The sequence below is a fragment of the Globicephala melas genome, chromosome 14 (genome assembly GCF_963455315.2).
Source record: "Globicephala melas chromosome 14, mGloMel1.2, whole genome shotgun sequence".
NCBI lineage: Eukaryota > Metazoa > Chordata > Mammalia > Artiodactyla > Delphinidae > Globicephala > Globicephala melas.
The window spans coordinates 9,921,570-9,937,792 of record NC_083327.1 but is presented as its reverse complement, the minus strand read 5'-3'; the positions used below and the strand labels follow the sequence as shown (position 1 = coordinate 9,937,792).

The following is a 16,223-nucleotide window of genomic DNA, read 5'->3' as shown; positions in this document are numbered from 1 at the left end:
TCACTGGGGCTTACTGAAGCCTGGCCTGCTCTGCAGTTTGTAGTGTCCTCCGTAACGTCGGACAGTGTTCATCTGAGGCTCCTGTCCACGTGCAGCTGGACCTTCTTCTGCGAGATGCTCTTCTGGACCCTCTTGCTGAAAGATGTGATGCCCATGGGCCGGAGCAGCAGCGGGGCGGGCCTTGAACCGGCAGCAACCAGCCCACAGGACCCGGTAGCCCCTGGCTGCATCCCGAGCCCCTCAGCCCCGGGGCTGCCCTCCCCACACTCCCCAGCATGTTCTGATTGTGGTCTTTTATAACCAGATGTCCAGTTTTCCCAGCACCACTTACTGAAGAGACTGTCTTTTGTCCCCACTGTGTATTCTTTTTACGTTTCATTCTGCACTTTTAGGGAAAGATGGGCTCCTAGCTGTTAGCCTAGCCCAGCTTCGCTGAAAACCTGTCAGTAGCCCAAATTAATGTTAGTATTTCACTAATTTTAATGCATTTTCACGTAATGAAACTTATTACAAAAATTTATTCTCATTACATACACCTTTTGGTGGGTGTTTGTGGTTCTTGTATCATGAACGTATTTCCTCACTACTATTCAACTTCCGACAGATGATAACATGGTATAAGTGATTATCATGCAGGGAACAGAAAACTACACAAAACTATAAGGGAAAGTAGGGGCCATGATTAGTCAAAGAAGCTTTCGGGGAAATGAATTTACCCAGGATTTACTTGATCCTCGAGCACTAGGCTAAAATTTAACAAACAGCTGTTGCATAGTTTGGCCCCATGAAATCTTTTTACTGTTTCATTTCAAAGTAGATAAAGTAGTAAGAAAAGTACCAGCAAATAAAACACTATGTGGTAAACACAAAATTAAAGGGCTATTGGGAAAGACGGATCAGCTTGTCTTTTTATCACAGAAAATAATTTATTGTGTTAACAGCATTTTCACTGCTATGACAACATCTGAACAAGCTTGAAACCCTTTAAAGATTGACCTTAATACAGCAACATTATAGGAGACAAAATTTACATTTATTTCTTTTTTTAAAATAAAGATAGCAAAAAGTGAAATTTTAATGCTACATTCCTTAATATCAATAAAAAATGTTCAACTCAAGTTTAAATACTTTTGATCTTATTCAAGTATAAAATACTGAATTCTACATTTTAAACACTATTATTTTAAGACTCAGTCATCTCTTCATACTGCCAGCGTGCTTCCAATACTTCCACAGTATCTTAAATAAATATATCTCAAAAAAAATCTTGAATTCTGAAAAATAAGCAGGAAAAACCATCAATTGATGTACTGTGCCATTCTAACGGGGGTGAGGTGATCTTTGAATCCCCTAGTGATTAGTGGAGCTGAGCATCTTTAACTTGTTGGACACTTATATGTCTTTGGAGAAATGTCTATTCAAGTCCTTTAACCATTTTCTAACCAGGTTGTTTTTGTTCAGTGTTAGGAGTTTCCTATGTCATAGGCATTAGGCCCTTATATGATATGATTTTCTCCATAGTTTATTCATATGGCTCCCTACTGGACATTTATGTCCAGAGGAATTGCTGGATCAAAAGGTATACGTGGGCTTCCCTGGTGGCGCAGTGGTTGGGAGTCCGCCTGCCGATGCAGGGGACACGGGTTCGTGCCCCAGTCCGGGAAGATCCCACATGCCGTGGAGCGGCTGGGCCCGTGAGCCATGGCCGCTGAGCCTGCGCGTCTGGAGCCTGTGCTCCGCAACAAGAGAGGCCACAACAGTGAGAGGCCCGTGTACCGAAAAAAAAAAAAAAAAAAAAGGTATATGTATTTACAATTGATACATTACCACCTGATTGCTCAGAAGAGGTTATACCAATTTACACCTACACCAATTCTATTGTATTCCATTATACTCTTACGACTGTACAACTTAAAGTTTTTTCTCATCTCTGAATTAATACTTCTAAGATATATATATATATATATTTTAAACATCTTTATTGGAGTATAATTGCTTTACAATGGTGTGTTCGTTTCTGCTTTATAACAAAGTGAATCAGTTCTAAGATATATTAACTAGAATTTAGGTAACAGATAAAGAATAAGATCTCATTTATTGTGTGACTCTTAGAGATAATGCTGATTGTAATAAACACACTAACAAAGCCTAGTTAAGGAAACCAGGTGTTTGAAAGTTCATGTGTTATTCAAATTTTACCTCTTTTAAGTAGGCTGGTACCACTTTTCAATATAGACGTTAATAATAAAACATCTTGGGTTTTCCTTGGGGTCTTTCCCATTTATTTTCCATTTCTTTTTTCAGTTTATTTGCTTTATATCTCTCAGCCATCACCACAAGATCCTCTGGGACACTCTGAAGCCATTAAACGTGTTATTAGGATTGAGGTGATTCTCATTATGTAACAGCTTTTCTACAATCTTCAGAGAATCTCCACAACTGATTACGTGACATCATCCAAACAGAATGGAATGTGTCCTTCTGCATATGCAACACCGAATCTTCAAGGTATAAAAACCAGCCTAGTCTTAAAAAACCCCGTCAGTAAATACGTGGCCCTCCTGCTAGCGTGGCCTTTCAGTTGCTTCCTGGTGCCTTTGCCTGGTGTCACTTTCTCACCTCGAGGCCTGAGTGTGTCCTCTGCTTCCTCTGTTCTCTGCAACCTCCACCCCACTGGGCTCTTCCTCAGCAGGGTTCAGTGACGCTCACCATTAGATCAGGTTCCCCACTTATATATTATAGTGCTCATCTTTGCCATGCTACAGCCCTCATAACACGCTTAATTGCTTGTTTAATATCTGTATTTCCTGACAGGCAGTAAAGCCCCAGTACTTGGAATAAATGAAATTTGAACCTTAGAAAACAGAGCTGCATATTCTCACCTGATTTGCTCTTTCCAGAATATTAATTAATTCACCAGCAATCTTCCAATCATTTCTAGTGATGAGGGTAACACATACCCCAGTCCTCCTTCAAGGGGGAAAAAAGTCAGTTTAATTTGATTTGTAATTTATATTCATGATTCAGCTAGCAAAATAGAACAAAAACAGCAGCAGCAAAACCTCAACTCTTTCACAAGCCCAACTACGTATGATACGTTACGATTTAGCCATTCAGGGACTTCTCTGGTGGCGCAGTGGTTAAGAATCCACCTGCCAATGCAGGGGACACAGGTTCGAGCCCTGGTCCGGGAAGATCCCACATGCCGCGGAGCAACGAAGCCCATGCGCCACAACTACTAAGCCTGTGCTCTGGAGCCTGCGAGCCACAGCTACTGAGACCGCATGCCACAGCTACTGAGCCTGCGCGCCTAGAGCCTGTGCTCCGCAACAAGAGAAGCCACCGCAATGAGAAGCCCGCGCACCACAACGAAGAGTAGCCCCTGCTCGCCACAACTAGAGAAAGCCTGCACGCAGCAACGAAGACCCAACGCAGCCAAAAAATTAATTAATTAAGATTTAGCCATTCATATAAGGAAGATGTGGTACATATACACAATGGAATACTACTCAGCCATAAAAAAGAACAAAATAATGCTGTTTGTAGCAACATGGATGCCACCAGAGATTATCATACTAAGTGAAGTAAGCCAGACAGAGAAAGACAAATATCATATGATACCATTTATATGTGGAATCTAAAATATGACACAAGGGACTTCCCTGGCGGTCCAGTGGTTAAGACTTTGCCTTCCAATACAGGGGGTGAGGGTTCCATCCCTGGTTGGGGAGCTAAGATCCCACATGCCTCATGGCCAAAAAACCAAAACAGAAGCAATACTGTAACAAATTCAATAAAGACTTTAAAAATGGTCCACATCAAAAAAAAAAAATCTAAAAAATAAAAAGTAAATAAAATATGACACAAATGAACCTATCTATGGAACAGAAACAGAATCACGGACATAGAGAACAGGCCTGTGGTTGCCAACGGGGAAGGGGTTGGGGAAGGGATGGAGTAGGAAGTTGGGGTGAGCAGATGTAAACTTTTATATATAGAATGGAAAGACAACAAGGTCCTCCTGTATAGCACAAGGAACTATATTCAATACCCTTTGAAAAACCATAATGGGAAAGAATATTAAAAAAATAGAATGTATACATATATGTGTATATATATATATATAACTGAATCACTTTGCTGTACAGCAGTAATTAACACAACACTGTAAATCAACTATACTTCGATTAAAAAAAGAGATTTAGCCATTCAAACAGCAATTTGGAACCTAATCTGCAGTTGTTTAAACAGCATGTTATGGGGATTTTATGATAGTGCTCTCAGAGGGGAAAAAGGTCCTTTTTGTGAGAATGGGGAGCCAGGCTGGATGGACCGACTTACCCTGCTCTCCCGGTGCGCCCTACTCTGTGCACATATTCTTCGATGTTCCGGGGAAAATCGTAATTATAGACGTGTGTGACATCATGGACATCGAGACCACGAGATGCTAAATCGGTAGCAATCAGTATTCGCACTTCCCCTAAAGAGTAAAGCCAAAAGAATACAGACACATGCTGGTACAAATCAACCCAAGACATATCTGTCCCCTAATATCTGATCAGGTGAACTATCCTTGCTTTTAATGTTAAAACTCTTTTAAGGACAGTGAAGACGGGAAAGGGTTACTTAGCCTTTTTTAACTGCTGGCAAGTTACAACACAATAGATTCCAAAATTCAAAGGGTCCATGAACCATGGCAGAGATATATGCCTCGCAAGTAAATTAAGATAACACCCTCACTGCAAATTACTGCCTTGATATCCAGGTTTTAAACATTAGCTTGAGATAGTTCTGAGAATCTGATGAATATTTAGAACAAGTATAGTTCTGGGATCTGCAAGCTGAGGGCAGATCTTAGACATGGGTTCCATGAAAAGGTGCCAACACTCAAGTAAGTCCAGGCACTGGACACTTTTTTGTTTTGTTTTGTGGTACGCGGGCCTCTCACTGCTGTGGCCTCTCCCGTTGCGGAGCACAGGCTCCGGACGCGCAGGCTCAGCGGCCATGGCTCACGGGCCCAGCCGCTCCGCGGCATGTGGGATCTTCCCGGACCGGGGCACGAACCCGTGTCCCCTGCATCGGCAGGCGGGCTCTCAACCACTGTGCCACCAGGGAAGCCCCAGGCACTAGACACTTTTAAACTGCAATACTAATTGTATAAATGTACCTGTTCTAAAGTTTTTTAATGCTCTCTCTCGATCACTCTGTTCTCTGTTGCCATGCAGAGACTCTACTGATATATGCCGGATACTCAGGTCACTTGCTAAATGATCAGCCCTGAAGCAAAAGATAAAGTCAGGGGTCTAAGTGCTTATTCTCATACCACCATCAATTCATTACTGTTACTTCCACTGGCAAGAGTCTGAAGTAATGTGCATATTGTAAGACACACACCCCCACATGAAATGCGTATACACATAGAAACAAGGCCACAACAAACCATGACTGATGATTTGAATGTAAAAAAAACATACTCACACAGCTTTCCGGCTAACAAATATTATGACTTTGTCTTTGGGAGACAGGCTCTCGATGAAAGTTTGGATATGCGATTGTTTCTCGTCTTCTGTGGTGACAATTATATTTTGTTTCACGGTACTTACAGCCTAAAGGACTCAGAGATCATAGTTCATCAATATTAATGGGCAAACCCCATATATTGGCTCGAAATCCATCTTATTTCTATCATTGGTTAAATGTTCTAATAAACTGCTAGCAGGAAAAATGGCAGGTCCTTGCAAAATCACCGGTTCCTACCCAAGGATTTATGGCTCAGTCTTTCACTTTTTACCAGTGAGTCACCTATGCTAAGCTGGGAACTCTTGAATACGTGGTAGTGTGTTGAAAGCAGCTGGTTACTATTGTTGAAAAAGGAATAACCACAGTTTGAGGCCAAGCTTACAAAACTATCACCATGAATTTGGATATAGCCTTTGCAATAAAGATGTTCAGCTGATGACACAAAGAGTTTCCGTTCAATAAGTATTTTGACAACACAAAATTTCAAAGTATCGCTGGTACCATTTTATTGACCCAGAGATGAAATAGATTCTGAAGCATTTATCCTGTCTTTCGTGAAATCTCATGAAATGAGCCTAGGGCAATGACCCATTATTAATTACCAGTGATTTAAGTAAAACGTCAATTTTCATTAATGATTAGTTGAAAGGCCAATCTCAATTATGAAGTGAAAGGCCAGAGAGCTGTCAATGGCAAAACATTTCCATAATTAATAAGATATAAATAGTAATTAAAAACAAGCTTACAACTAGATCCAAAGTACCAACATACACAATCATGGGCTCTTTCAAGTAAGATTGTGCGAGTCTACGGACAGCACATGGCCACGTTGCACTGGAGATAAAACGTAATACACAAACATTAAACATTTATTATAAAGCAAACATTACTAAATTTCCCTAAGAATGCTATGAACAAAATTACTCATGAAAGACAAACTTAGTACTTTTTAATAAGGCCAGTTTCACAGAAAACATTTGCTTCACAATGAATTGCTCAACGAAGCTACTAGATTAAACCTTTAAATAAGTTTAATAGGTTTGTAAGCAAAAGGTGAAGAAGAGCTATACCTTTCGAATCTATGAAAAGGTGTTAGTTTTCTCTCAATGAGTTTCTCTCAATTTCATTTTCTCTCAATTTAGTTTCTCTCAATTCATTTCTCTCAATGAATTCAGGTGTTAGTTTTCTCTCGGCCTTTATAAATAAGGCAAAAAACCCCAGTATTTTTCATGCATTGTTAGCAGGCAAAACCAAATGCTCATGCCAAATAAAAACATTTTAACTGTACCGATGATTGGATATGTAAATTCAGTTGTTTCTTCAACCATATATTATGAAAGTAGCCACCTTCTGTACTTTCACACTAATTACAAAGATGGGAAGTTTAGTAAGAAAACAAAATGAATAAATCTAGTCTACTTCCCCAATCACATACTCTTCCGCTGCCTCAGCTTTATCTTTGCCAGAAAGTATTCTGGACAGGTGATTACTTTTTCCAATCTGAGACCCCTCCCGTGAAACAGTCTCCCCTGCATTTTTTTATAGAAATCTTATTCTTTTTCAAACATTTATTTATTTACTTAGGCTGTGTCAGGTCTTAGTTGCAGCACGTGGGATCTTCTTTGCGGCATGTGGGATCTAGTTCTCTGACTAGGGATCGAACCCGGGCCCCCTGTATTGGGAATGTGGAGTCTTAACTGCTGTACCACCAGGGAAGTCCCTAGAAATCTTGTTTTTAATTCAGGAAACCCAATAGTCATTGCTAAACTGTTACACTGAGTTGCTATACTAAGTGATGACATATCTTTCACCAAAGGATCTCAAAATACTTTTAAGAAAGGCTCTAAAATCAAATGGATTTGGTTCCACTGATTTCTACTTTGCAGACTAGCAAATTAAACATATACCTACCTTGTCATAACTGTCTGCCTGTCTGGGCGTACATCTAATAAAATCTTCATGATCTGGGGTTCAAATCCCATATCCAGCATCTTGTCAGCTTCATCTAATACCTGAATTAAAAATGATTAGATTAGGAGAATTCCCTGGTGGTCCAGTGGTTAGGACTCCGCGCTTTCACTGCTGAGGGCCCGGGTTCCATCCCTGGTCAGGGAACTAAGATCCCGCGAGCCGTGCAGTACGGCCAAAAAAAAAAAAAAAAGATGGCTAGATTAGGTATGGAAGGTAGCTAATATGTATGCTCTGCCTTTATGAATACTAAGGTAATTTTTTCACTTCCTCCATTACCTAAGCTATCTGTAGTTGCAACACAGACTGAGTTAAGTTTGCCAACTAACAGTTTCTAAATCTATTTAATGAAAAAAACCAATTTAAGTGTCTAAAACATTCACGTGGAATTCTTTTGTACTTACCTACATTTTCTAATATTTATATAATACTAACATGGAATGATCTTAAAATCTGTATTTTAACAAACTAGAGAGAATGAGAAACATTCCTAGGATTTAAAACCATTATGAAATGGAGAGCCATTCTAAAGGGTTTGATAAAGAGTTCACTTCTTCCTCCCAGGACCCTGAACCCCTGCTCCACGATTACCAGGTAGGTTACGCTCTTCAGGTGCACAAAGTTATTCATTTGTAGATCGTGGAGTCTTCCGGGAGTGGCAATAATGATATCGACACCTTTCGCTAAGTCTTTTATTTGTCCATCTCTATCGCCACCACCATATATACAAACACTTAAAAAAAAAATACGGAGGTTCATGTTCACGTGGGGAATATCCCATCACAATTCAAAATCCCAACCAACCTAAGCATTTGGGGTATAAAATAAAAAGTACATCAATCAGAAGTCTCGGGTAGTACAGTATTGGCCCCTTTCTGAGAACCATCCACACCCACCAATCCACAGGGACCTGTCCTGTGAGAGCCACATTCGCATCCTTTTTATCTGACCCCACCACCCAGGTTACAGTCGATGTGGATCAGGGGTAAGTAAGCCTGACCCACGCTGAGCCAATCAGCTTCTCAGGATGTGTGAAAATAATGGGGAGGATGTCGACAGCTACAAATGGTTAGAAGGCTGATGCAGGAATGGTCAAAGAAAAGACTCACCTTTTAAGACCTTTATATGAATATTTACGGCACTCGGCTTCCACTTGCAGAGCTAGTTCTCGAGTCGGGGTGAGGATTAACATGCCCGGCCCATTCCTGGCTCTTTGGAGAGAAAACGCGTTAGTAAAGTACCCATCTCAGATACATAGGACCTTCATTCAGTGCCTGCAATGAGGGAATTGCCTGGCGGTCCACTGATTAGGACTCCGAGCTTTCATCTGCTGAGGGCCTGGGTTCAATCCCTGGTCAGGGAACTAAGATCCCATAAGCCTCGAGGTACGGCCAAAAAAAAAAAAAAAAAGGCAGCAATGAGTGTCAAAGCCACAAACAAGCACCACACATAAAAAGTGGAGAAATAAAGAAAAACAGCCTAACCAAAAAATCCTAGGGTCCAGACACCAGCCTTTTCATTAAACAGGGCCAGAGCTTTCCTGTGTCAGATATTCTCACAGAATTGTACTGGACACGGTAATTTAAACAATTTGTTTCCAGTGTTTCACTGTTAAGACTTTTGGTGGATACTACCTATTGCTTCCTAAAAATGTTCTGTCCATTTATAGCTTACCAGGACAACACAAGTGCATTCGCCCGAGACTAGGCGTTACCTTTCGACCAAGGCAATCGAAGAAACTTTCAGTGCATTTTTGGAATCCATATCTGTTAGACCCCTAAAGGGAACCCAGATGTAATCATTCTTACAGAGGTTGTGAGTCAATATGAATAAATCCAGGCACTAAGTACGTCAATGTCTTCCCCGTTCCAGTCTGAGCTACTCCTATAAGATCTACTCCTTGTAGAATGATTGGCCATGCCTGTGACTGAAACAGAACGAGAAATATCAAAATAAAAAGTGCATTTCTCTCTGTCAAGTATTCCTTCCTCCTCTCCCAGCCCCAAACTTCTCAGCATTTTGAGTGCTAGGCAGTGGTGGAGGTGCTGGCGGGGGGACACTTATAAGAGACAGCTGCTCCCTGGTGTTATAACTTCTAACGACCAGAAATTGAGGGGAGAAAGTCGATGAAATGTTAGAATTAAAGAAAGCATACCTGAATTGGTGTGGGCCTTTGAAAACCTGCCTTTTGAAGGTTTCTCATAACTTCAGGATAACAGTGAAATGCATCCTCAAAATTACCAATAGGGTTGGGAAGAGGACGTTTCTCACCACCTTTCAAGTCATCACACATTATATTATAATTTTCCCTCCTTTAAGGAAAAACAGAACAAGGATTAGTGGATTTGGTCACTTTACTCCCCAAGCAAGAAATTTTTTCCAACATTAGTTCAGGTCACATCTAGAAATTCAACTGCAACTGATTAAAATTAGACTGCTGGTTAAGTTACAGTAAAACGTAATAAGAAACAGAAGCAAGCCCATCTTTTTTTACCAGAATAGTTCCAGAGAAGGAAAAAAATTACACTGTATGCATGAATGGGCCAATGAAAACTTCATGGAAAGGTTAAGAATAGAGCCTGAAAATTATACGCTTCATGAATCAAAGTCAGATTTGGCAAATGCCTGAGGGCCTATAATGTTTCACACACATTTCCTTAATTAATCCTCAACAATACTTTGAAGTGGGAATTATTCTCATTCGACAGGTGATCTTTAGTCACTTGTCCATGCTCAGGGCCCTACCCCAATCCTAGAATAACTGCTCTGTCTGTTATACCATACTACCTTAGTTTTATAACAGATGTTAATAGAAAAAATGTTGCCATTATGACCTGTAATTCCAGATAATAAGGACCAAAGAGTAAGAAATTTTTCTAATATTCAGATATCAGATCAATTTCTCATGATTTTCAACACTTGTAGAAATAATTCTCAAAAACTGCTAATACAGCAGGCACCAACCACGTGTCTCTTTAAATTTAAAATTTCAAATTCAGTTCCTCAATTATATTAGCTACATTTTAAGTGTTTAATAGCCACATATGTATAGTAACTACTCTAGACACAAATATAGCCCATTTCCCTCTTCGCCAAAAGTTTTATTGGACAGCAATGCTCTCATGTATGTGATGTAGAGGGCAACCAAGTTTTCTTTTGAATAGGAAGCTACAGTTTCAAATGCAATCATTTCAGATCTTTTCCTAATGGGTTAATTTACCAGCAAAACTCTACAAATACTCAATAAAAAGTAGTAAAACTATTCACCTCCAATTGTCTGCTTGGTCTTGTGACATTGAACTTGTTGTTTCTGACTCCACGTAAAAGTTTTTCTTAATTGGAGGTAAACCTGGGACAAAAACCAAAATTTTAACTTGGGTGATTAATGAGCACTTACATTTCACTGACATTTATTCAAAGCAACAGAAATCAAACTAAAATATGTATCAGGTTCACCTTGCACAGATAATAGTTCTAGACAGCTGTCCCACACTTTGCCAGCCAAGCTTCTGCCAGCCTCTAAGAGATCTCCATTTTTGCCTTGTCTTTCAATTACATTTTTCACCCAAGAAAGAGATCTTTAATAATTAAATATGAAATAAAGAAACCATGCTTCACAAGACACACAGCCATCACAAGTGACGAATCTTCTCTCATAGTAAGCTAACTTTCTTTTCTTTGAGGGTCCATCGCATTACTGTTTAGGAATAAAATATTTATCCTTATTCTATCCTCTACTTTGAAGCTACTTTGTTTTCTTTTCTTTTCTTTTCTTTTTTTTTTTTTTGTGGTACGCGGGCCTCTCACTGCTGTGGCCTCTCCCGTTGCGGAGCACAGGCTCCGGATGCGCAGGCTCAGTAGCCATGGCTCACGGACCCAGCCGCTCCGCGGCATGTGGGATCCTCCTGGACCGGGGCACGAACCCGTGTCCCCTGCATTGGCAGGTGACTCTCAACCACTGTGCCACCAGGGAAGCCCTGTTTTCTTTTTTAAACACTTATCATACTTCCACCAAACTTAAACCCTTTTTCTGTTCCCCACCTCCACCCAAATCTCCCAACACATGTTGTTGAGATGGCATGGGATAGGCTCACCACCAGAGTGGAATGAACCCTTGTTAATAGTTGTCACATGGTAGTGTTCACTGTTTAACTTTAAATAAATGATGTTGTCTCACTGCCTCATTCTGATCAAATTAATGCCTGAATTTACTCTGAAATTCAGTGAATAATGTGGAACATTATACTCCATATATAATTCCAAGTGAAAATTTAAAAAACCCATTTCTTCAAGAACTGTATGGTCTTATTAAATGTTTTTCCCTTTTTATTTTGCCCTTCTTGGCCAGGACACTCCAAGATCAATTTTTGCTCAGTCATAGCAAAATGTTAACTCCTGGTTGGCATGTTTACTCACTGTACCATCATCAATTTCCCTTTTGGCCCAATTTTCTATTTTTAGTAAATTTGTGCAGCGAGTTACCTCGAATAAGACAAGGTATAAATAAGTTTTAACTTTCCATTTGTAACGTAAACTGCAACACAGACATAGAAATATCATGTCCTAGAGACTAATTGCAGCATTTCAAATTCTACTGTCATTTTGCATATAGATTTCGTTACTAAGAGCAACACATTTTTTATAGAGGCTAAAACCTCAATTACTAGGAACAACAATACCACATATAAGTGTTGGGATCCAGCACTAACCTGCCCACTTTTTTTTGCTCCATTTCAAAATATTTTCTCGGCACTTATCCCAATCAACCGATTTCTGATTTCCTGAAACATCTTTCCTTGCATCTTTTCCATCCGAAGGTTGGACAACAGCAACATCTGTTAAAAATATTCCAAATTAGTTTCCAAACAAATCCTACCAGTATAAAATCCAAAACAATTTTATTATTTTCTGTTTTAATAATCCAACAACAATAATGCTTGAAACATTAAATTTAGGAATTTAGTACAACAGTGCCATGACAGTTCTGGTCACGGTTTGCTAGTTATTTACTTCAGATTTCGGAAATGCAAAAAAAAATTACTGGAGCAGCTAAAAAGCATGAGAGACTAGTGTCTGATAATAAATAACACATCACTTATCATTACAATAATTCTGTGTGGCAGATGTTACCCCAGGTAAACAGAAGAAAGTGTCTTAGAGGCTTTTTGGAGGTTCTTTCCCAAGAAACGCTAAGAGGAAATGCTGCCATCTGAACCCAAGACTCTTCTCCTTGTTGCTTCTGGAAATAGTTCAATAATGGCTTTTTCTCTAGTCCAAGTAGATCTGAGATTTTTTAAAATATCCAAATAATTAGGCAGTTTTCAAAATCAGTCACATTCCAGGGAAGGGACCATAGACAGGAGGCCAGGACTAACCCTTGCTGTACCATCAATAGTGAAGTGTATTAAAAGGTTATTTTGTTTTTACTCAAAAGTAAAACTGCTAGGCTTAACAGCAGATATTAAGTGTCTTAGTTTGAGGAAAAGTATCCTGGATTTCATAGAAGAAAATTCTGTAACAGACTAGATTTAATGATGGCAAGCCAAAGCTTTGTTATCAGGAAAAGCAGTTATAATATGGCTTATCACACTGAATAAAACATTTAAAATTGTACAGGGCTTTAGTGGGCAAAAATTACTTACCAACTTTGGGTTCCGTTTTGTAGTCTTCTTGTTCTTGAACAAGATTATCTATCACTGTTTTCGCTTTGCTCTGCATTGCCTTGGTGCCAAAAATTCTTACTTCCGCTTCAGGGTACCCTTTTATTATCTAGATACAAGGGGGGAAATAGGTGAGATAAGACCCTTCACCGTCCCCCCTCCCCCCCGCCCTCAACCTCAAATAGAATACAAGTGTAAAGGAAATACAGGACTGCTATCAATCAGCATCTAAGATATAATGAATGGACTACAGCTTAGGTGAGTTCTTAAAAAGAAGTATGAAGCGCTTTGGCAACTTACCTAAGTTACAACAGTATGTTAATAATTGAAGAGAAATTAGAGTTAGGAATGAACCACAGTTCATCCTCTTTAAGGATTTAAGAACCCGAATAATTTACCTGTATTTTGGTGTATGTTGAGCTCTGGATCTCTTTTATTTTTGACCCACCACGCCCTGTTTTTAAAAATAAAGGAATTAAAAAAAAATTGAAATCAATTATGGGGAACCTACTACCGACTTTGCTCAAAGCCTTCTCTAGTTCTTCCCAAATCATCTAAACAAAGGCTCCTAGGGTTCAGTAATCACTTTCAGTTTGGAAAAAGGGAAGCAGGCGCTTTCTATTCCAAATTGTGGTGGGTGGTAGGAGGTTCCTTTCCCAGAGGTAGATACTAAGGATTCACCACCAGACCAAGGAGAGACTAATTGGATCCAAAGTGTTGGCAAGGATGTGAAGAAACTGGAACCCTTACACACAACTCAACCAAAAAAGTCCAATTAAAAAATGGCCAAAGGTCTTGAATAGACCTTTCTTCGAAGACATGTTTATGACCAACAGGTGTATATGAAAAGATGATGAAATCATCAGAGATATGCAAATCAAAACCACAATGAGATATCACCTGTTAGAATGGCTCTCATCAAAAAGACAAGGGATATGGGGCTTCCCTAGTGGTGCAGTGGTTAAGAATCCGCCTGCCAATGCAGAGAACACGGGTTCGAGCCCTGGTCCGGGAAGATCCCACATGCCGCAGGGCAACTAAGCCCGTGCACCACAACTACTGAGCCTGTGCTCTAGAGCCCGCACACGACAATGAGAAGCCCACGCACTGCAACAAAGAGTAGTACCCACTCACCACAATTAGAGAAAGCCCGGGCACAGCAACGAAGACCCAATACAGCCAAAAATAAAAACAAATAAATAAATAAATTTATTAAAAAAAAAAGACAAGGGATAACAAGTTGGCGAGGATGTGGAGAAAGGGAACCCTTATGCACTGTGAGCAGGAATGTAAATTGGTGCAGTCACTATGGAAACAGTATGCAGCGTCCTTTAAAAACTAAAAATAGAACTACCATGTGATCCAGCAATCCCACTTCTGGGAACTTACACACAGAATTGAAACTAGGATCTCAGAAAGATATCTGCATTCCCATATTCATCATTATTCACAATAGCTAAGAGGTGGAAATCACCTAAATATCTGTCAACAGATGACTGGATGAAAAAAATATGGCATATGCATACAGTGCAAGTTTTCAGCCTTAAAAGGAAATTCTGCCATTTGTGACAACACATATAAACCCTGAGGACATTACACTGAGATAAGCCAATCACAAAAAACTGCAGATTCCACTTCTATGAGGTGTCTGTTGGCTGCCAGGGATGGGGGAATGGGGAAATGAGTTGTTGAGAGGTAGATTCAGTCGTGCAATATGAAAACCTTCTGCAGATCTACCACACAACGTTGTTCTTAGGGTCAACAACCCTGTAAATGTATGTTGTTTACCACAATTTTAAAAGGGGGGCAAACCTTACTTCCAATCATTTCCAAAATGATTTTCAAAAACGAATTTGTAAGACTCACGCTATACTAAGAAAAAGAACACTTTTTTCGGCAGATTAATCATATTCAAGTAACAGAAACTAAGTGCAAGGTATGGTTAATGTTCCGAGCAGCCCTTTAATACCCTACGCCTTCTTATCTTGGGTTAATGGCTCTCCCCGGTGCTCAAACGGACTGACTCCTTTGTTGTTCATTTTGGGGTAAGCTGCCAAAGCTCTAACCTTTCATCCCAAAGATTTCTTAAGTCTAAGAGCTCGCTCTCCCAAAACATCGTCTCTGTAAACTATACAGAGATGCATTAAACACCATCACTCTAGCACCAAAGCGTATCAGAAAGGTCCGGTGGGGACCCGAGCCGCCCCAGTGGCCGCTGATTGGAGGCGAGGCGGGCGGGGCGGGGATGCCACAGGCCCCGCCCCGCCTCGCCCACCCCGGCCCGCCCGCGCAGGCTCTCCGCTCTCACCGATCACCGCGCCCACCCAGTCGTTCTTCAGGCTGAAGGAGAGCGGCGGCTCCTGGAAACCAGCGCCCACGGGCTGCTGGACGCCGGAGTGGCCCCTCCAGCCGCCACCTCCGCCGGCCTTCTGGCCTCCGCGACCGCCTTGGCTCGGCTCCTTCTCCGGGCTCCTTTCCGGAGCCCGAAGCAGCGCCGCGCCCCGCCGAGAAGCAACGACCCAGGAGGAGGCGTTGGCGCCGGCTTCCGGCCGAGACATGGCTCCACGAACAGGATCCGGCACCTCCGACGTCTTCCGGCAGGCCCTGCACACACGAGACGCCGTCGAAGGCTGGTCCACGAGGGCGGCCACGCAGCCGCTGCTCAAGGCGCCCGCGCGCCGACGCCCCGCCCAGGCCGCTGCCCATTGGCGGACGCGGCGCTGTGAGAGGGGCTGGTCCAATGGGCTGCCTCCATCCTGCACTCCCTGCATCCTGCCCGCGCGCTTGAGTGAGTCCTTGCGCGGGCCTCGTCCTTCTCTGCTGTGGGCTGTCCGGGCCTCTCTGTGCTTTCCGGCTACACACCCGCTCCTGGGACCCGCATCTCAGGGGCGCAGAAAGCGCAGTCACGTTTAACAGCCGGACCCGATACAGTCGTTAAAAATTTGAAACAAAAGGTTGACAGTAGCATTCACCATTGCTGTGTGAGCAACACTTTGATATAGTTAAGCATATGTTAGGTTTTAAAATGGTGGTTGTCATAACTGGAAAAGATACATGTACCCCAACATTCATAGC

At 41.3% G+C, this 16,223-nt stretch overlaps 1 protein-coding gene across 5 annotated transcripts; it reads right to left on the bottom strand.

Moving 5' to 3' along the window:
* Positions 1–962: 962 nt before the first annotated feature.
* On the bottom strand, positions 963–15,919 carry DDX43 (DEAD-box helicase 43). Of its 5 annotated transcripts, XM_030859292.2 has the most exons (17): positions 15,457–15,919; positions 13,547–13,602; positions 13,131–13,257; positions 12,198–12,323; positions 10,756–10,837; positions 9,644–9,800; positions 9,297–9,415; positions 8,598–8,699; positions 8,080–8,221; positions 7,432–7,532; positions 6,267–6,354; positions 5,479–5,606; positions 5,168–5,277; positions 4,342–4,480; positions 2,883–2,970; positions 2,200–2,355; positions 963–1,274 (listed from the first exon to the last, which is right to left on the bottom strand). In XM_030859292.2, exons 1-16 carry the CDS (start codon positions 15,917–15,919, stop codon positions 2,239–2,241), a joined length of 2,145 nt encoding a protein of 714 aa, XP_030715152.1. In that variant the 3' UTR covers positions 963–1,274; positions 2,200–2,238. The 5 variants fall into 5 exon arrangements, with proteins under 5 accessions (XP_030715152.1, XP_060139803.1, XP_060139804.1 ...); XM_060283820.1 differs by lacking the exons at positions 963–1,274; positions 2,200–2,355; positions 2,883–2,970; ... (1 more) ...; positions 5,168–5,277; positions 6,267–6,354 and adding an exon at positions 6,809–6,883 and having other exon boundaries at positions 5,532–5,606; XM_060283821.1 differs by lacking the exons at positions 963–1,274; positions 2,200–2,355; positions 2,883–2,970; ... (2 more) ...; positions 5,479–5,606; positions 6,267–6,354 and adding an exon at positions 6,405–7,192.
* Between the last annotated feature and the right edge of the window lie 304 nt (positions 15,920–16,223).